Genomic DNA, 20,929 nt, shown 5'->3' with positions numbered 1-20,929 from the left:
GCACTCAGAACTCAGAAGGATAAATAATCCTAAAGTTTCACAATTTTGATTACTTAATTTGATTGTTTTCTGTCTGTTTCGAGTCGCTTGTTTGTGCGTTGTGTTACTTGTGCGTGTACACCAACGGAAAAAAAGGTATGGGTGGTCAGCGGGTAACTCTTTCTCTTACTCAGCCTAGATGGCGTCGACCACGAACTTGCAACATAGACCAGTTCCATCATCTATAGCAAGAGATCGATCACTACAGTCCACTACAGTATCACCTGTTGTGTTTGAGCATATAATGTAAGAGTTTGTACGTTTTGTTTGAAATAAAACAAAGCATTCTTTGGAATTCAAGTGGCATTTTTTAAAGAAATTAGGCATTATTTTAGCATTTTTTTGGCTTTATTCGAGAATTTCTAGAGCATTAAATGCCAGTTTTACTAGCATAATCGAGAAAGGCCTAGGCTCCGCCCGAAAGGGGAACCTTTTTTAGGCTTCAGGTATATAAAAGGGTAGGGATTTCACGAGTTTAAGTATTTGAAAGGGTATGGAAATCTGACATTTGGCTATTTAAAAGGGCCCCTCTCCCCCCCCCCCCCCCCCCGGGCACGCATAAAATAGCCATTATTGGGACGTTTCGTTGTTTACAGTCGGCCTCAAAAGTCAAGAAGGTTTCTTCTCAGTTCTTCGTAGTATTATAAAGCTATTTCTAACGAATAACAATGTTTTACAACAGACAATCCGCCATAAGAATATTTTCGAGACCCGATGAAATTTGCATACAACCTAGACATGTCTCAGTCATTGCATGTATAACGGCCGTTCCAAATAAACACTTTTTTTAAATCAAATAAATATGTGAGTTTGCCTATGTGGGAGAGAGCAAAAGATCTTGGAATTCGCGCGGCGCAGAACACAAACCTGGCGCAAAATCAAGCAACGAAAGCGCAATAAAACTTCACGCGGAAACAACAGCCCATGACATTCATCCAGATTACGTAGAAATTTTAGAAAGAAACGTGAATAATAGACAACAACGCCTTTTCCTAGAAGCGCTACATTCCATCCAGGACATTAACTGCGTGAACGAACATATACATTTTCCGCAAGTTTATTTAACATTGGGAAAATCCCTAGAGACCGGCGGCGTATAAAAACTTATTATGCAAAAAAAAACTGAACCAATTTAACTCTGATGAAGGTAACAGAGAGTTACCGAAAATTCAGTTTTTGTACGTTTTAACAGCTTTTTAAAACCAATTTTAAGATCAGATCCAAACCGTTTTTAATCAGGAAATGGAAAAGTTAAATAGAAATTGCTTAGCTTGATCGTTAAAAATAGCTTGCATCATTCACAGGGACTCCGTGATTGAATAAAGGTTGTCGAGAAAAAAAAACGTAAAAGATACTACCCAGTGGTTTTCTGGGAAACTTATGAACTATTTACGCATTTGCAGTGTTGACCTACGATCACTAAATGGCACGAGGAAAATTGTAAATTCAGACTTCCCACAATTCTATAAGGCCATGTCGTTCATGATTAATATTCTTTCGACAACGTTTTTTTAATCACACATATAAACATTTCTAAATAAAGCGACTTGTATAATCTTACTATCCGAGAGGAATACCGGTGTGTCTGCCGTAAAAGATTTTCCGTTATAAAATTTGTTTTTATTTGTATTTGTTTTACAGTTTTACCTTTTTTTATTATTGCGTGCATGCATGTAAGTACTCGTGCCTAATCTCTTGTATAAATAGATGCGGCATTTAACCAATGTATACTGAAACATACTTGCAAATCGTCGCTAAAATTATCTTGAACGGGCCTAGTAGTTTAATGAAGGGTTTAACTAATCGTGTATTAACGTGAATTTTGACTTTAGGTTTCTTACTTTTCAGGGAGGTTTTCTCTTTTTAATGTTACAATCTTGGACAAAACTAGTTGAAACAAACGTATTTTACGCATTTTTCACAAAGTCCTGACTTGCAAGCAGGTACAAATATTTAATCCCCCTCTCTCCCTACTCAATGTTGTTTCTTGGGTTTTGCGGTTCGCCAGACTTTGCTTTCACAACACGACAGCATTAACAACACTGTAATGGGGGACGTGGGGATGGGGGAAGTTGAAAAACTGAACTGCGGTACCTAAATTAGAGGAAATTTGGCAAGTGTTTCAACAGTCTTGTCCAAAATTGTAGCCCTTCGGTTTGTTGACTTTAATAAGTGTCATACGCCAAAAGACATACACAGTGAAAATCCAGATCTCTTCAACAAGAAGCACTTAAATCTTTATTGACTTTTAATCGTGGATTGCCGTTAATCGGTTTTCAAACGAACGGGCCCTGGTTTATGATCCACGATTATCTGGTTAATCTTCAGTATCACCCGTGTGTATATGCTTACTCTTAATTCTGGTAAAAAAGGTATTAAAAATTGCGTAACTGTGTGCTTTTACTCTCTTTGCACTTCCCTTCTGGGTTCCATTTCATTTTCATTTGTAAAAAGTATGTACACTTCACATGATTTATATTCAACAGAAGGCGATTTTAAATTACTGTCAGAAAGAACAGACCTGAAGGACTGGGAGTTCAGCTCGTCTTGTAATGAATTCGAATTTTCTCTAGTTTATTTTGTCATTTTTGTTCTTCTCTATCACTATGTAGGCACTAACAAGATCTATCCCATGACCCTCTGGGAACTTAGCGACCTCGTTTTCGTGCCGTTTAAACAGCTCGTCGACTATCTTTTCCTTTTCTTCCGGTGATCGTGCATCAGAAAGACCTATGGGTAAAAATAGTACACGTTTTCACTATACATGGACTAACGACTAAGCGTGGGGTTAAAGTGGCTGAATATTGCCCAAGTGCGAGGCCAATATCCACCCATCGTGGCCGAAGTAGCTTTATCAATAAAGGATTTATTATATGATACAAAGAACGCCATTTTTCCTGTGGGACATAGCGGGCAGTCCCGGGTAGCCAGCACAGGATTTGGCTTATGTTGCCCGCTCGCGGAACTCGCCATATGAATAATACGACAAAAGAAATTGACCAAGCTTGTTCGGTCAAGATGGCTGTATATTGTCCAAGTTCTTTTTTGTTTTGCGTGTAATTATAAAGACCTGACGCGAGTATCGTAAAACCACACAAAATAAAGAACCATATGTGGCAAGTGTTTGGAAGCTTAGGTGAACAATGCAATTACAAACACTTTAAGAGGAAATGTGTTCTTATAAGCATATTGACTCTACACGTTCTTTTCTTCTGTAAGAGTGTGAACAAAATATCAACTTATTTACTTCTGCAACTACTTGTCCACATATGCTATACAAATGGCGGCACCCAACTTCTTTAAAAGTGTTGTCTTACCAGAAAGAAATGTTGAGTTACTCCAAGATCTCATCGCAGGAGTGTACCAACGCGCGTGCGCTTTAGGATCACCACCATTCTTCAGCCACTTTAGCCGATAAGGGCATGGAACAGTCTTGATTGATGTGGAGACTAATGAGAGCCCGGCCCTGCGAACGGGCGAGTCTGGGGATATAAAAGGGATTTTGCATTCGTCCACAGTGCGCAAGTAATAGGCAAACGTTGTTTTGTAGAATTCTTCCTGTAAAGAAAAATAAAAACATATTGATCGACTGGTATTCGTGGCTTTTCCAGCTACCTCATTCAGCCATTCATCTTCGGATGAACCGCACAAAAATACAGTAGCAGTGGCCATGGGTGGGTGTCTGTGGTTATTTTTTACTGGCCATAAATAAAACGTTTCTATATGGGAAGAACCTGGCTCGGCTGACTTGTCCCCAGTCGAGTCGTCTCTTATGCGACTATTCCAAGACGCGAAGCATCATGGTTCCCTCCGTGTCCAGCTTCCGAGGCTCAAGACGGACTCAAAAGACGACTGGGGACGAGTCAGCCTGGCTCGGTCTTTCTCATCCAGAGCTTTTGAGCAACAACAACAAAAGCGATACTAACAAAAAACAAAAGCTTACTAACATCACTCCTGACATCTTCTACGACCGTATCGTTGAGTCCGTTACAAAAACCGATGATTTCATTTAACAACAACAACCATTTTATTTTGCCAAAATAAATAGAAATAATTATAGCATAAAATAAATTAACGAAAATAGGCAACTGCCCAGAATAGAAATAAACTTAACGAGCTGAGTTGTAGCAAAAAAACTAAATTGCTCTGAATAGGTTATACATGTCATATCCCTAAACAACCCTTATATATTATTAGTAAAATTTATTTTACGTGGCTAGTTTTTTATTTTCAAACAGAGCTTGAAACCAACGAAGAACAGACAAGGATCTCACCTGTGAAATCCAACCATCAGTTACTAATCCTTCCCATAAGTCCCTCAGTAAGTGATGCCTCGAAACTGCAGTGTCCTCTCCTTCGTATTGTCCTTTCTCATCGACGACAGCCTGAACGATAACCATCCTACCACCTTAAATGAAATGGCAAAATATTAAACAACAAAAGGTGTTCAAGATCAAATACAGAAAATAAGCCAATATTATTGTATCGAGAGGTTTATCAAGGTCTGGATGAGGTTTAACGTACTGAGCCGAGAAATGGTTAACATTTTAACTGTCAGCTGGGAAATGAAGCAGTTTTTAACCGATAGTATGAGATCTGCACAATTATTTACGGATAGCCGAGAAATGCGCTGAAATTTTAACTGTTATCCGGGAAATCGCCAAAATGTAAGTAATAACGAATATTTAAGCACCCCCATCCAGATCCTCGTTATGTAATCAGTATGCCGTCAGTCCGGCGGTCAGGCGGTCGGGCAGTAGGGCAGTAGGCCGAGGGTCCGTATGGGCTTTAGAGTTTGGTATTATATGCCCATAATTTTTAGTGTTTGCTGTGACACTGGCCAATTTTTAATGTTTTTTGTCACCGAAGAAAATACTGTTAAGTGTTTGGAGGGTTTTCCGTGAAAAAATTTAGCATTGTTAATTGTTATCTGCTCTTCAAAAATCAGATAACATCACTCATGACCTTAGAGAAAACTTTCGGATTTCACTTCGGAAATCTTCGGTAGTCTTCGGATATTTTCGCTAGTCTACGTACATCTTCGGCAGTCTTCGGGAATATTTGGTAGTCTTCGGAAATCTTCCGAAATGATCAGAAATCGTCAGAAAATGGCCGAAAACCTTTTTCATATACTAAGCAAAATGATATTGGCCTTTTAGGAGCCGTTTTTGCTTCTTTCTGGATTAAATTTAAAGTTACACTTAATTTTTTACTGTTAGTGTTAAAATGGCCAAAATGTAACTGTTTCACGTTTCAGAGCCAAAAAATAAAGTGTTTAGTGTTATCGAGGTTGACGAATCTTTAGTGTACTTTTGATGATGCAAAGTAGCTGGTGTTGAACGGGCTAATATCTCCTGATCAGCTAGCGTCGGAAAATACTCTTTAGTTCTACTATTAGTTAATGGAACAGTTATCTGAATAAAAAGGGTCGACCTTTCGCGACCTCTAGGAATCGACCCCAAAACTCTCAGCAATAACATATGTCTGTACTAAAGTCCCGTTTATTTTAACAAAATATGCGTGCAAAATACACGGAAAGGCAGTATCAGCACGAAACGACTTCTGCCTACTAAAGGCCTATAGTGCAGCGATTCAAAGTGGGGTTAGAAGATTTCCCAACAAAATATTTCTGTCTGCAAAAGAGCAACTGTACGTTATCTGCGATAAAGGTTGACTTCACGTTTTCATTATTTTTGATAGGTCGGGTAATGTTATGCGCACGTGAACAGTAAATGATAATGTAAAAAAAGACAGTCAGTAAGTCAGTCAGTCAAGCCATTATTTTCAAACAAGGAACTTCATCAAATTTACAATTTAAACTGTTATAAATAGAGGCCGCCTGATAAAAAAAGATTACAATAAAAAATAATAATTAGAAGAATTATAATAAGTCTTACAGTATACCTCGAAGTTAAAAGGATTAAAATGCCAAGTACGTGATAAGAAACAAAGAAAACAATAGCAACAACAATGACAACAGCAACATCAATAGCAACAGCAAAACAGCAGCAACAACAACAACAACAACAACAAACATTAATAGTAGATTCTACCTGGAGCCAACTCCTTTGCTCTTGCCAATAATAATGTTTCCCAGTCTTTCGATGCTTGTTTCTTGAACTTCTCTGCCTCTTCCGGGACCGTAATCATGGGAGAGTGTAATGCGCCTGTAATATCACACGGCTTTTCGCTCAACCAGTGAAAGGCGGTGGCAGAAAATCCTAAATTGACTGACCCTGGCGGGAGGCCCTGACTGAAAAAGTTTGTTCCACAAGCCGTGACGAACACGTTGGGAAAGTCTATGAAATAGCTTTTTGGACCTGGAATGAAACCTACGGAGAAAATTACAGTCAAAGTTTGCAAAACATATACCAAAGTTCGCAACAACAACAACAACCTATATGTGGTATCCCAATTTAATTTTACGTGACTTTACCAAACAGGAATGGAAAAAATCAAAATATCCATACATGAATGAAGATCGTTTTTACGTTAGATGCAGGGATAATTCTAGCTAGGCATCAAAAAACTGTACGCTACAGTAATTCTGCAAATAAAATGGTCTGTATTTTTCAAAAGAATAACATACAACAGCATCTCTAAGTCAATACCAACCCCTTCACGTGGAATTTGTTCATGAACAGTTAATGTATATAGCTCATCTCAGGAGTTTGGCGACTGGCTAGAACATGGCATTCAGACGACAATTCATGATCAAAAATGAAAATGTTTCTTTAATACCTTGCAAACGAAGAAACAGAGACTTGAAATCGTTTACAGGCTGATCTTCATAAATCACGTTTATAGGTAGATCGTCACCATGAATTTTCCTGAGCTCTTGCACGCATGCGTACAGTAGTGGCATGGAGGTACCCCCGTCAGCACATCCGTAGTCAGCAATGGTGAACACGGATCCAGGCTCCACGGTAGCCAACCTGATAGCGTCCAGAACAAGAGGTTCGGCTTCAAGGATTACGTCACAGCAACCAAGTTCATTGTCTGAGTAGTACCCAGATCCATCTGGGCCGTACGGGATGTGACTGTGAGGAACCTTAAACGAGGAAAGTAGAAAACAGAAATGTATGGAACAGTAAAGCATACGAGGAGATCGAATTTGACTTTTGATGGCTAGGTCCGCTGACGGTTGATGGCTATTGAGAGAAAATTCTTATCGAAATTCGCTATTGGCTACAACTTTGAGTTCTGCGTGTACGCAAGTGCCATGTTCCTTAATTTGGTGACGGCCCAGGCCACTCGATACAAAAAGATTCCGTAATGTAGATGAGGTAGCAGGGCTCTACCTTTTGGACATTCGGTAAAAAAAAACATCGATTAGTTATACTATTTTCAAAAACTTTTAGAATTAAAAATGAAAGAAATGTAGGGCATTTATCAGCTTAGAAGTAGCAGGGATAAAAATCATTAAAGAACTGGCTACTTACAAATTTCTTTTCTTCTGTCGACATCGCTTTTATGCTTTCCACCTCACGTTCTTGCTCAACTTGAACTTGACACAGAACCTGTTGATTTTAAGCAATAAAATATACCGTAATGGTTTAATTAAGCTTCTGGGCGCTCATCATCATCATCATCATCCATCATCATCATCATCATCATCATCGTCGTCGTCGTCGTCGTCATTTTTACCATTATTATACTTGTATTAATTATTTTGGGAGCCTTGTTTGCTTAGTGGAGACAGGGAACTCATAAGAACAGGTAAGCTTTTTTCCCCTTTATGTTCTAAACACCTGACTGCGTAAAACGAAAAAGAGATTCTTTGCTTGAAGGACGATTACTGAGATGTCCTTGGCATTCAAAACCGCTTGAATGCAACTGCATGCAGAGGCGCAAAATGAAATGACTTCAAATGGCAAATCATTATTAATATATATAATTAACTAGATGTTCCATAGTCTTACTAAGGAAACCTCAGCGGGCAAAGTAGAATGGTTCTTGCAAAATACAGACAGAAAGGTAATAGTACACACAGCCTTCCACCTCTAAGATTAATTATGCATGTGTCTATAATTATGCATTATCATGGCTCTGCATTACATTTCATCATCCCATGCCCATGTCTTAACCATCGTCTTGAATAGACAAAATTAATTTTCATCGACGAAATTCGAGGTGTCCAATGAACATTTCCTATGTTTTTCGATGCTGAACTCGCAGTAAATTTATCAGTTTTATGCTAAATATTATACACTCGCCGGCGTCACGAAAAGGAGACAAATTAAGTGAAGTACAGCGGCAAAATCGGCACGAACGTTTACTTCGGCTTACTGCTCGGATAGCGTCTGACGGTGAAATTTAAAACATATATAATAAACGTCTCGTATATATTCAAAACGTAAGGTCAAGATAACAGGACCTTTCGTAGTTGAATAATCGAGCGTTATTGTTCGGCCATCAACCTCAAACAAGACAGAGTCATGTCCAAAGCTAATATCCGTTAACATGCATTTGCTGCATTTGAACACGCAAACCGACTGTCTGTTGAAATAATCACCCGGCCAGCAATGTTCAGTATGTATTAGGAAATTGCCTAAAAAGCATCTCCTTTCCACGTACAAATTTTAATGTCCTGACAATGAAAATATGTGTTCCAAATGCAATTGTGACATAAATCGAAATTTATGTCTTGTTTTCATGGCTTTTATACAAATATAAATATAAATACGAAACAACACTACTGAGAGTCTACTGACCCTTCTATCCTGCTTGCAATAGATTCAAAACCTTCTGCACTCGGTGTATGACCCTTCACACACGATACGCTGATTGATTTTAATAATTATGCAAGTATCGGCCGGTCTCTGAGGACTCGATCTGCAGCGTTGCATGACCGAGTACTTCCGTAACGCCAAAGCAGAAAGAACACAAACCCTGCCCAAGACCGATTTTTCAAGCATGCAAAAAGTGTTCACTTTAATCTCGTTCCCAGATCTCGCGGATGGGCGAGCCGGAAGACGAGTCCTGGTCAACTGAGAAAATTTATTTTTTTTTTTTATTGGCTGTTTCAAAACATGGCTGTCACTGTGTCACAGCGCTAAAATTTGAACGTGCGATGCGAGAGTTGTAAGGGCCTCAAGGGAATTCAATGTCTGCTTTTTATGTAAATTTGAAGTCGTGCACGCAACCCGGGGGGGGGGGGGGGGGGTGGGGGTACTCCCTATAATGGCCTATACGGGGAGGCTCCGCCCGAAAGGGGAACCTTTTTCAGGCTTCAGGTATACAAAAGGGTAGGGATTTCACGAGTTTAAGTATTTGAAAGGGTATGGAAATCTGACATTTGGCTATTTAAAAGGGCCTTTAATTAAAATATTTCAAACAGACGCAATTTATGGCTGTATTATTTTAATTTTTTGAACGCTACATAAAAATGACAAGAAAACGTCCTATTTTAAGTCCACACCAGGTCTATTAGGTATATGAAAGGGGTACCTTTTTACAGTTAAGGGTATACGAAAGGGGTGCAATTTCTGTCAAAAATGGTATGCCCGGGGGGCACGCAATCATAATATAGCCATTCTTGGGACGTTTCGTTGTTTACAGTCGGCCTCAAAAGACAAGAAGATTTCTTCTCAGGTTTTCGTAGCATTATAAAGCTATTTCTTACGAATAACGATGTTTTACAACAGAGAATCCGCCATAAGAATATTTTCGAGACCCGATCAAATTTGCATACAACCTAGACATGTCTCAGTTAGGCCTTTCTCGATTATACTAGCATTTTTTTCGGCATTTTTTGGGAAAACGAGCATTTTTTTTCGTTTTTTCTTGAAAAAGAATTGCTAGCATTTTCTGTCAATTTTTATGACTGTGATCCAGATTTCAGCACTCAGAACTCAGAAGGATAAATAATCCTAAAGTTTCACAGTTTTTATTACTTAATTTGATTGTTTTCTGTCTGTTTCGACTGTTTGTGCGTTGTGTTACTTGTGTACTTGTGTTGTGTTACTTACGTGTGTTTTTTTATGGTATTTTTTAAAAAAAATTAAAATATATTTTTTTATTTCTTATTTTTATAAACAAACAATTATCAAGTATCACCTGTTGTTGATATGAGCATATAATGTAAGAGTTCGTACGTTTTGTTTGAAATAAAACAAAGCATTCTTTGGAATTCAAGTGGCATTTTTTAAAGAAATCAGGCATTATTTTAGCATTTTTTTGGCTTTATGCGAGAATTTCTAGTAGCATGAAATGCCAGTTTTACTAGCATAATCGAGAAAGGCCTAGTCTCAGTCATTGCATGTATAACGGCCGTTCCGAATAAACACTTTTTTAAATCAAATAAATATTTTTACCCGAACTATGAAAGCTTTCATGATTACCTTCTGCTTTATTCTTTGGTAAAATACTCTGCTAGAATTCCTGGAAAGACGGAATTGGTTAAGCATTCGTTAATATTCATTTGGTTAAGCATTCGTAATTCATTTGATTGGCATTTTCTTAGAATTGTCTTGGGTATGCGCAATTGACTCACCTGCAACACTCCTGACAAGCAATCACGTGGTACAAATAGGATTTGACCAGATCTCGCCTTCCGGCTCGCCCACCCGCGAGATCTGGGAACGAGATTATGTTCACTTCGGTTGTCAGCTAATCAGATTTGAGCATTAACGACCAGAAGTCTGTTAAGGCGGATAACCACTGACGCGTAATTTTTTTACGTGCGTTTACTTGCGTGAAAAAAAAAATAGAGACAATGTATACGCAAGTCGTTCATACATTGTTTCTAAATTGTTTCACGCACGTAAACGTACGTAAAGAATTATGTGTCCAATGGAAATCCAGCATAAATTAATTCGTGGACTTTCGCATAGGAGCTTGGCCAGAGTGCCCGTTCTTGATGCTTACCAATGCAAAATGAAAGCCTGCTGTGGAGCCAAAACTTTTTTTTGCTAGATGCAAGTCCGTACGTTTTCTCTCGGTGAACTCGAGAAGAAGAAACCAGTGTTATTATATAAGCGACGCCCCCTAGAAGGGAATATTTTCCTTGACTTTTTTTAATGAAACTAAAAAAAATAAGAACTACATTATACGTACGTTTTTGGGGGAGGGAACAAGAATTTGTCCGGTATATATTGATTACTGAACATACAGAGTATCAAAACTCCTGAAACTTTATTTTTTAACCTTACAAATCAAACTAGTTTTTTTTTTTTTTTTCAGGCTAACACCTCTTATTTAATCACCATGCTACAACAATAAGTTTCAGTAAGCATATACTTTTAATCAATCCTGTCTTCAATGTGTACTAAACTGGATCATCTAGCGCACATTACTGAGTTTTCTTAATCCTTCTTTATCACCATGTAAGCGCTGATAAAATCAAGCCCATGCTCCCCTGAGCGCTTAGCGACCTCAGCTTCGTATCGTTTAAACAGCATATCCACAATCTTCTGTTTCTCTTCCGGTGATCGTGAAGCAGACAGACCTAGAAAAAAACAACAACAACAACATATGCAAAAACCCGCACGACATCTAATCCATAAGAGCGCTAGCCAAAACTGCTAGCGAGATAGCATCTATTCAGTCTGCAGGCCCTCGCATCCCTGATGATATGGATTCGACCCTTTTTGTTTGCGCCAAAAACTCCGATAAAGGACGTTGACACTGATTGCGCATGTAATTCATGCAGCAAGATCGCGCCACGTCATGCATCGAACACACGCGTCGAGAAAGAAAATGGGAATTTGTAGCGCCTGTGACAGCTCCAATAAGTGTGCACAGATTAAACACTCTTGGATGCTCGCTGAAACCTGTTTTTCTTTTGTAATTGACAGATCACTTTCCCTTTCGATTCTCTGCATTTTGTGGAAAAATGAACAACAACAACAACAACAAAACTGCAGAAAATTGATTTTTGTCAGTATTTTTATCTGCCCACGAGTCATTGAAATCAGCTGTTATTTTGCTGCGACCCAGTTTGCAAATGTACACTTTAACCTCCATTTTGTTTTTGTTTTAATAAGAATGACACCAATTTAGTTATTTACGCAACACACCCATTAAGATAAAATTTGGCTAAGAAAGTTTTTCTCTAGTACATTGATTCATCTTTTATATTTTTAACCAAAACTATAAAAACTACAGAGAACACGCTTCAAAAGCAAGGTATTATTAAACTGCAATCCACACAAATCGATACTCAAGATGAAGAAAGACAGAATGCGAAAACAGATTTCCCATGCTGCGTTTGGCTTAACAAGCAACAGCAACAAATAAAACTACGAAACACAAATAAACTCTCCCCCCACCGTCAATAAAGGTAGCATTACTCCAGCGCCTGATTGTTGGGAGGTACCAACGCGCATGTTCAGCAGGATCACCGCCATCTTTAAGCCATTTTTCCTTGTGAGGGCACGGAACCAGTTTAGTTTCTATGGAAACGAGGGACAGGCCTGCCTTTCGAACGGCTGAGTCCTCTGATTCGAACGGCTTTTTCAATTCATCCACAGTCCGTATACGGAAGGCAAAAAATGTTTGGTCAAATTCATCCTGTTGAAATAATGCATGTTATAATATTTCTAAACTCTATTGCGCCCCCGTGCAATTCTCACTTGAAAATAAAAATTAAACAGCAAAACTTACAACGATGTTAAAACAATCTACTTGATAATAACTTTTTGATTAAGTTTGTACAAATATCGATGTACATGTTATTTACAGAATAAGTTCAAGTAAAAATGGATAATGGGGGAGCGGGGATGGCGCAGTGGTGAGAGCACTCGCCTCCCACCAATGTGGCCCGGGTTCGATTCCCGGACCCGGCGTCATATGTGGGTTGAGTTTGTTGTTGGTTCTCGTCCTCGCTCCGAGGGTTTTTCTCCGGGTTCTCCGGTTTTCCTCCCTCCGCAAAAATCAACACTACTAAATTCCAATTCGATCTGTATCAGTCCTACGTCTTATACATGAGCCTCTGGCTCGGACACTGAGGGTAACCTCGTCCCGCGTATGGACTTTAAAATTGTATTTACATTTTTTTTTATTTACATTTTTTACATACACACTAAGAGACGAACACACAATAAATTGTAGCTGAAGGAACATGTTGCAGCGACATTATGAAGTACTAGTGTCGATGCAGCCAGTCCCTGCTTCATTTTCTTTGCTGTTTAGAAGTTGTAACTTTTCCCTGCATGCATGGGCCCCATTCCTTGGGGCTGCATTTCATGGTTGCCAGGTCGAGCTCAAGCTAAGTAGCGCGGGATTGACGGGGAGTAAATGGCTGCTCTGATCCCCGGGTTTCAAAAGGTCCTAATTGTTGGGGGAGGGGAGAGGTTTAAATAATTTGCCATGTAAACCACAGTTCCATCGTTTTGGTTTTTGAAGCCCTAATATGAACCCTTAGAAACCTTTTACGCAGAAGCTTGGGGCGAGAGGTTAGATTGAAGTTAACCTGCGATCAGGCGTTCTTTTTTCTTTTTTCGAGCATGATCTCAGGTTAGATTGGAGTGTGCTTGTTATACAGAGCCGTTAAGCCCGGCTTTAATGGGACCGGAACGCTTGTACTTAAACCTCTTTGTGATCCTTGACTAAACAGACTTAAACTACATCAAATTTTACCTGAGTAATAAAGCCATCAGTTACAAGTCCTTGCCACAAATCCCTCAATGTATCAAAAACGGAAGCTTGCGTTGCCTTAGTCACCCCTAGAAGTTGCCCTTCTTTATCAATTGCCAACTCAACAAGTATCATCCGGCCTCCTAAATAACAAACAACAATTACAAAGTAAACACTTCTACGCCTTAGCTGAGCAATACGAGTTTTGCTGTTTTTCATAAAGAATATTGTCCTGTATTTGCTCTGTTTATTTTCCGCTTTCATGATCACCGACTGCAGCGGTCCATATATCCTCTGAACGACATATATGTCTTCGCTTATTTTCTCTGTTTGGGAAAGGGCTATATATGTTGTGCAGGACGGTTCTCTTAACCAGTCTCTTTACAGCGTGATCCTGAAACTAAGAACTTAAGGAAACAAGAGAAGCAGCTGGCAAAAATCTCCTAACGTAGCGTAACACCCACACACCGTCGACTTCACAGTCGAAACCATTGTAACTAACCTGGAACCAACTCCTTTGCCCTTTGCAATAACAACAGTTCCCAGTCTTCTGCAGCCTGTTTCTTTAACTTCTCGGCGGTTTCCGGGTCCTTCGCCATGATGTGCATAGACGCCCCTGGTACGTCACGCGGCTTGTCACGCAACCAGTGCATGGCGGTGGCGGTAAATGCCAGATTGACTGACTGAGGAGGCAGACACTGATCGTAGAAATTTGTTCCACATGCCGTGACAAACACATTTGGAAAGTCGGCAAGATATCTTTTTGTACCTGGCATGAATCCTAGGGGAAGGTAAATTAAAAAAATAATCCCAGAAATGTGAAAATAGAATCCGAAGACATTTATTCTCTCCACAAGCTTTTAGCTTTTATTATTATCGTGTCAAAATAAAGTTTTATCTATCTATCTATCTCCCAACAAAACGAAACTCCAACGCCTCATTTAATTTGTTGTATTGCGTCTGGAAAATCAACTGAGGCGCTGTGCTACTTCTTAGCACAAAAGGCTATGCGCTTGCTTAGCTTTTGTGCTTTCCTCATGGTAAAGAGAAAGTATTGATACAGTAAAAACCCGCGAGTAAGAACCTAACATTTAAGAACCTGTCAGGCTAAAATTTGCAAATTAGATCCATTTTTATAAGAACTGATTTAGCCTAGAATTTGAAAACAGGTTCTGATTTCTAAAATTGATTTAAAAAATGTTTACTTTAGAGAAATCATGATAAATCAACATACTGGATCCTCTCTGGAGATACGTAACCTAGAAGCCTTATCATCCCAGTTGCAATGTAATGCAATTTTTATACAAGAAAAAGGCCGAATACCACTAAAATCTCTATAACAACATTGAATTTTTTTTTCAGAAATTAAGAACATATTAAGAACCTAACTAGCTTAAATTTGTGTTAATAACCTTTTATGCATGTAAGAACGTGTTTAGGCTAATCTGAAAAACAATAGGTTCTTACTCGCAGGTTTTTACTGTATTTTGAAAATGAACCTAAAAGCTCCACCTTGAAGCGACAATGTAGCATTTTTTACCTTGCAAGCGTAGAAACAGAGACTTGAAATCATTAATGGGCTGATCTTCATAAATCACGTGAATTGGTAAATCGTCACCATAAATCTTCCTTAGCTCCTGAACGCATGCGTACCAAAGAGGCATTGAGGAGCCCCCGTCAGCGCAGCCATAGTCAGCGATGGTAAACACGGACCCTGGCTCCACGGTAGCTGACTTTATAACGTCCAGAGCAAGCGGCACGGATTCCAGTATCGCTTTATAGCAAATAGATGCGTTGTTCGAGTAGTACCCAGACCCGTCTGCGCCGTATGGGACGTGGCTGTGAGGAGACTGAAAAGAAAAAAATCACGTTTACGATAGTGACATTTCAGCGAGTTTAACCATCTGACGTACAAGGAAGGGGGGGGGGGGGGGGGGAAGGGGGATATGAATGTAAAATTTTGTGAAACCCAAATTTTGAAAGAGTGATTTACTCTACAATGCTGAAACTTTCAATAGCTGTTCATCATCCCAAGTTGCAGAAATTTTGATATGTCATCCATGTGACCATGTTATTTGACGTTGCCATGGCAACGTCATAACTACAAGCAGGTCTTGCCAAAAATCGTCTTTTTTAACATTTTTTTCCCAGTTTTTTGAAACAGAATTGCACGATTTTTTTTTATTTTAACATTCCATAAGCATTCTAGCTTGATTTTGCATCAATTTTCGTTATTTTGTGACTTTCTAAGAAAATGTTGAAATCCAAGATGGCGGATCCAAGATGGCGGCTCTGATGACGTCACTTGATGTCATATGATGCCATCTTGTAGAGTAAGCTACGGGCTTTCTTCTCAGTGCAAAGTAATTTCGAACGCCCTAATGTAACGAAAACTCTGGGGAGGGGCTCGCTCCATCCCCCCCCCCCCCCCGTACGATGATGGGGGTAAGGTTAAACGACAAATAGAATGACCTGGAGATCGACTGTAGCGTAAGCGACGTTTCCGTATACTAAAATATTAACAATAGATCTTAGATTCCTGTTCCTAAGACTTTTGAATTAACTTACATACGTATGATCACCAGACATATTGTCGTCTCCAAAGAAACTGCCGCTGTTCGTCTAAACCGATATTTTTTTTTACGTAGTAGCGACAACCAAGAAGGCACTGCAAAGACACAATTGAACCATAAACTTATAGGAAGCAGTCTAATCTATTCTCAAACAAAGTGTTTAAAACACAACTACAAGGTTACTCATAAACAACCACGACTGACCGATGAATATCTTAAAAAACATAGAGCTTAAAGATGAATTCCAGTCCGTACTGCGCAATCTCGGCTGTAATGTTTAGGTGAGCCTCACACGCCGAGGAATGTTTACAAGCAAAACTAAAAATTCCGCGACAAACTTACCTTTTTCTTCATTACTAACGCCAGATATCCTTGCAAAACAATAATAACGAGTAAAAGAACCTTGACGCTATTTCAAACCGACGTTTCAGCTCATCGGAAATTCTTGAACGAAACGACCTGTAATGGCGGACTAAAAAACTTCATGTATGCTGTCACCGAAGTGTAACGTTTTAACGAATTCAAAACAAAAAGGAAAACAAACCCCGAGTCTGCGCAGTACGGACTGGAAATCAGCTTTAAATTGCACGAAACAAAAACAGGAACCTCGTGGAGGTCCCAACGTAACCAAGGTCAGCAAGAACTCTCAAGTATATATACTCCCCGTGTCGCTCCCCGTGAAAACAACTGGACATTGTCCAACTCATCAGTACAAGTTAACAAACATATCTGAATTCCTAAACTTCACGTGCGGGCTAACCTAGACCTTGAACACAGAAATATCATTCTTCTAAAATCAGGAAATTAGGTTGACGTGAAAACGGTTCGAGCAACAAGGAAATACAGACAACTCCCGCTATTGCGGACACTCACTATTACGAACAAAATCCAGATCCCCGCCGAAAGAGGTTTGACTGGAAATGACTTCTGCTATTACGGACTCTTGCTATAACGGACACTAAACGACGTCCCCAGCGTGTTCGATATAACGAGGAGAGTTAAATGTAGATCAAATGAAAATTTTAGGCTGTACACTGTACTATAAACAATAGATCGACAGAGCTCAGTTATGCATAAAACCAAAAAGAAAAAAAAAATTGACATCTATAGGGATCATCTAAACGAATCATCACGACTAGGTGAGTTCCGTGTATCGTCTTAGCAATGCGTTTTAACCCTATTCAGACCGGGCTTTTTTGGACCTTCTCAGACCGGGGGGGGGGGGGTCCCCCCCCCGCTATGTAACTTCCAGAATATTTAAGCAATCACTATGAAACTTATAGGATGTATTGTACGTCCGAAACTCTTTCTTTTGGTATACGTCACGTGGGATGGTGACGTCACATCACGTGACAATTACATCATAATGTCAAAACAGCCGCCATCTTGGATCCGCCATCTTGGATTTCAAAATTTTTCCAAAATGCCAGAAAACCACCCAAAATCATTGCAAAGTACTCAAAATGAATAAAAATGTGCTTTAAACCCGTAAAAATGTAAAAATAATGCCATTTAAGTTGATTTTTATTAATAGAAACACGCAAAATTACAAATTTGGGAAAACATGCCTGTCAAAATGCCGTTGCCATGGTGATGTCAAGTTCCTGACACATCATCCAACCCTACCAATTTGTTGCCAGATAAATTTTAGGAAAACTCAGAAAGTTTGACAGCGTTTGGTTAAATCTTAAAAAAGTTATTAAAGTTCAAAGTCAGCGCGGGCCTAGGTACACGACACGACAGAGAAATTTGGGTACGGACCTGTCACAAAAAGGGTCCGCACCTAACCACTTTTGTAGAGAAACAGTCAAATCAAAACGGGGCCAAAGGCGCCTATGGCCCCGTTTTGATTTGACTGTTTCTCTACAAAAGTGGTTAGGTGCGGACCCTTTTTGTGACAGGTCCGTACCCAAATTTCTCTGTCGTGTAAACGCGCCTAAAGATAACCAACGAAGCGTACAATAGTACAGACCCTAGAGTCACGTCTCTGACGCTACTGAGTAATAAATGACATTTGGCGAATGAATCGGATTGCGAAATCCACATCCTTTAAGCGTCTGACCTATACTCTTGTTTACTTTCACTACCTGTATGTTTCCAAAGCTACCTATTATGTAGTCAATGAAACACTGCCGCAATCTGCTTAAACGTTTAACAAAACTAACGGCACTTAAATTTTGAATTTGGAATACCAACACTGTGTCAACCTCGACTAAAAATATCGAATAAACCCCGACGTCTGTGTTACCTTTCACTCTTCCGCACCAATAAATCTCAGGTTGTATTATTGTTTTACACATCCGGTTGGCATGGAAAACCTTACTACTCGAAACACAAATTTTCATTTCTCAGTTTTAATCAGTGAAGCATCATTCATAATGTAAATGATCAGTGAAAGAAACCATGTCTGTTTATGTAAAGTTTTCGCCTGTCGGGCTCAGTTTTGACCTTTATTCATTCACAGACTCTTTTTAAATCACGCAATAACAGTTTCCTTATCCAGACCACATTGCCACATAAAAGATCTTCTTTGACCTTAGAGCCGAATCTAAATAGTACAAAATAAAACAAATAAATAAATCGTCTTTATTTTATGAGTGTAGCACTTTACAGTCCTTCGACTAACAAACCTGTGGCCCTCGGATTCCCGATCGAATTGGAATTTAGAAGTGTTGGTTTTTTGTGGAGGGAAGAAAACTGGAGAACTCGGAGAAAAACTCTCGGAGCAAGGACGAAAACCAACAATAAACTCAACCCACATATGATGCCGGGTTCGGGAATCGAACTCAGGCCAAATTGGTGGGAGGCGAGTGCTCTCCCCACTGCGCCATCCCTGCTCCCCCTAAACAATGTTTCTCTCCAGTACAATGTTTCTCGCATGTGACAAGCTTATATATAACGAAAAGGAATCAACCGTACAATTCCCTTGCGATTAATCTAGTACCGGAGCAAAAGATATCTCAATGTTGTAAAAGATTGTTAAACATGTTTTATTTCCTACGACAATCGTAACGCCGACATATATATATAATATTGAACGAGGAAATTTGCATACGATTACCTTTCAAAAGTAACATGCGACAGAGCTTCACCGTCAACCAATTTGGGCCCATTGAAGCCCGACCTGTTTGAGCGCTTTTTAGTACACTTAATAAGCGGTGCTGCGGCTTGAGCGATTTTACTAGAAGCACCTGAGATTGGTTACGTTGGTCAGGCTGAAATAAATGTAAAAAAACTTTAAGATTTGACTCACCTTATTTGAGCTTGGGTTTGCAATTGTGGCTTCAGTTTGATTTGCGTGCATGGGTTTTGCACGCAATTATATTAGGGCCCTGGTATCGAGCGCTTATTTTTCGTGTGTTGCTACCTGAAGCGACATAAGGGGTGTATCTATTAAGATATTGTATGGCGATTAACGGACAAAGTCTTGGACGAAACTACGAGTTGTGCTAATTGCGTATGCGTGTGTCGAAAGTACAGTAAAATCACGCGAGTAAGAACCTATTATTTCTCAGGTTAGCCTAATAGTTTCTTACATAAAGGGTTAACGTTATTTACACAAATTTAGGAAAGTTAGGTTCTTAATAGGTTCTTAATTTCTGCAGAAAAAATTTCAATATTGTTATAGAGATTTTAGTAGTATTCGGCCTATTCCTTGTATAATATTTGCATACCATACATTAAGTGTAAAAATAAAGCACTAATCATTAAAAAAACACGTATAAGGATAGAGCTATGAGGTTACACTCACTGATCAATAAAATAACCTTTAAAAAATTAAAAAAGGCATTAATTCAATTTCCAAGTTTTCTATAAACTCTAATCAATGGCTTTTATGTGATTCTCTTCCAAGTAGCACTGTCAAACTTGAAAACTAAACGCCGGGCCAACGTTTTCAAGTTTAAGCCACTTTCCTACTGCCCATCCATAGCCACGCCGCTTTTGTTACAATTTTCACGATTAATACAGTGCTTTTTAGCAAGGCGAGGCCACTAATGGAAGATTTCCAATTAATACCAACACCTTCATTCGATTTTCAAGTAGCAATGAATCTCTGCGACACTTCCTGTACAAGCCAATAGCAAATTCACATGAGCATTGCTCGATAAGACAACAGTACGCTTAAAAGTTCTTAAACCTCAGAAGAAGGGGGGGGGGGGGGGGAGAGCGGGTTCGATTGCTTTCTAGGCTTCTATTCAGTCCTGCTCTCAAATTAAGTTTGAATTACACGTGTGAATATTTTTACACGGCCCTGGCATCGAGCGCTTATTCGTGTGTTGCTTTCTTGATCTATTCAAATATTGTATGGCGATCAACGGACGTGCTCTGAAGGTGCGTTTACAAGAGCACTTTTTATATGACAATTTTTATGTGACAAACATAGTTGTGGACAAGCTGGCATGTTAGCTTTTATGTGTCAAATGACCAGTGCAGATGACTCGTCACATAAAACGTGGCAAATATTACGTCAGCATATGTGGTGCCCAATCTCCCAAACTCTCTCTGGACATTGAGCGTGCGTATCTCTGTGTGTATCTCTGCTGTTCGAGGTCACCACAGGCACACCAAGTTTTGGTTTGCTGACAAATAATTGTTGTGTCACCTACACGATCAAATATATAATGCAAGTAACAGCCGTTCAACGCGGGATTACGCAACGTTTCAGGGGACTCGGCAGCGTTGACGACTTTGAGCCTCCCACGCAGTCGTTTTTAAGGGAGGGGGGGGGGGGGGGATTC

General features: G+C 39.4%; 2 protein-coding genes across 4 annotated transcripts; both read right to left on the bottom strand.

Annotated features, from left to right (window-relative positions):
- Positions 1-2,608: 2,608 nt before the first annotated feature.
- On the bottom strand, positions 2,609-8,794 carry LOC144662602 (uncharacterized). The gene is made up of 7 exons (XM_078523447.1): positions 8,754-8,794; positions 7,482-7,559; positions 6,781-7,090; positions 6,093-6,371; positions 4,314-4,447; positions 3,357-3,597; positions 2,609-2,769 (listed from the first exon to the last, which is right to left on the bottom strand). Exons 2-7 carry the CDS (start codon positions 7,503-7,505, stop codon positions 2,609-2,611), a joined length of 1,149 nt encoding a protein of 382 aa, XP_078379573.1. The 5' UTR covers positions 7,506-7,559; positions 8,754-8,794.
- A 2,263-nt stretch (positions 8,795-11,057) lies between these two features.
- LOC144662597 (uncharacterized) lies at positions 11,058-19,990 on the bottom strand. 3 transcript variants are annotated; one of them, XM_078523440.1, is made up of 7 exons: positions 19,444-19,472; positions 16,186-16,285; positions 15,158-15,467; positions 14,120-14,398; positions 13,621-13,760; positions 12,312-12,552; positions 11,106-11,488 (listed from the first exon to the last, which is right to left on the bottom strand). In XM_078523440.1, the coding sequence occupies exons 2-7, from the start codon at positions 16,204-16,206 to the stop codon at positions 11,346-11,348; spliced, it is 1,134 nt and encodes a 377-aa protein (XP_078379566.1). In that variant the 5' UTR covers positions 16,207-16,285; positions 19,444-19,472; the 3' UTR covers positions 11,106-11,345. The 3 variants fall into 3 exon arrangements, with proteins under 3 accessions (XP_078379565.1, XP_078379564.1, XP_078379566.1); XM_078523439.1 differs by lacking the exon at positions 16,186-16,285 and having other exon boundaries at positions 11,058-11,535; positions 12,283-12,552; positions 19,444-19,990; XM_078523438.1 differs by lacking the exon at positions 16,186-16,285 and having other exon boundaries at positions 11,099-11,488; positions 19,444-19,966.
- Between the last annotated feature and the right edge of the window lie 939 nt (positions 19,991-20,929).

The sequence above is a fragment of the Oculina patagonica genome, chromosome 8, assembly GCF_052425735.1.
Source record: "Oculina patagonica isolate OP01 chromosome 8, crgOcupat, whole genome shotgun sequence".
NCBI lineage: Eukaryota > Metazoa > Cnidaria > Anthozoa > Scleractinia > Oculinidae > Oculina > Oculina patagonica.
Note: the sequence above shows the minus strand (reverse complement) of the source record. Positions and strands in the feature narration are given on the sequence as shown.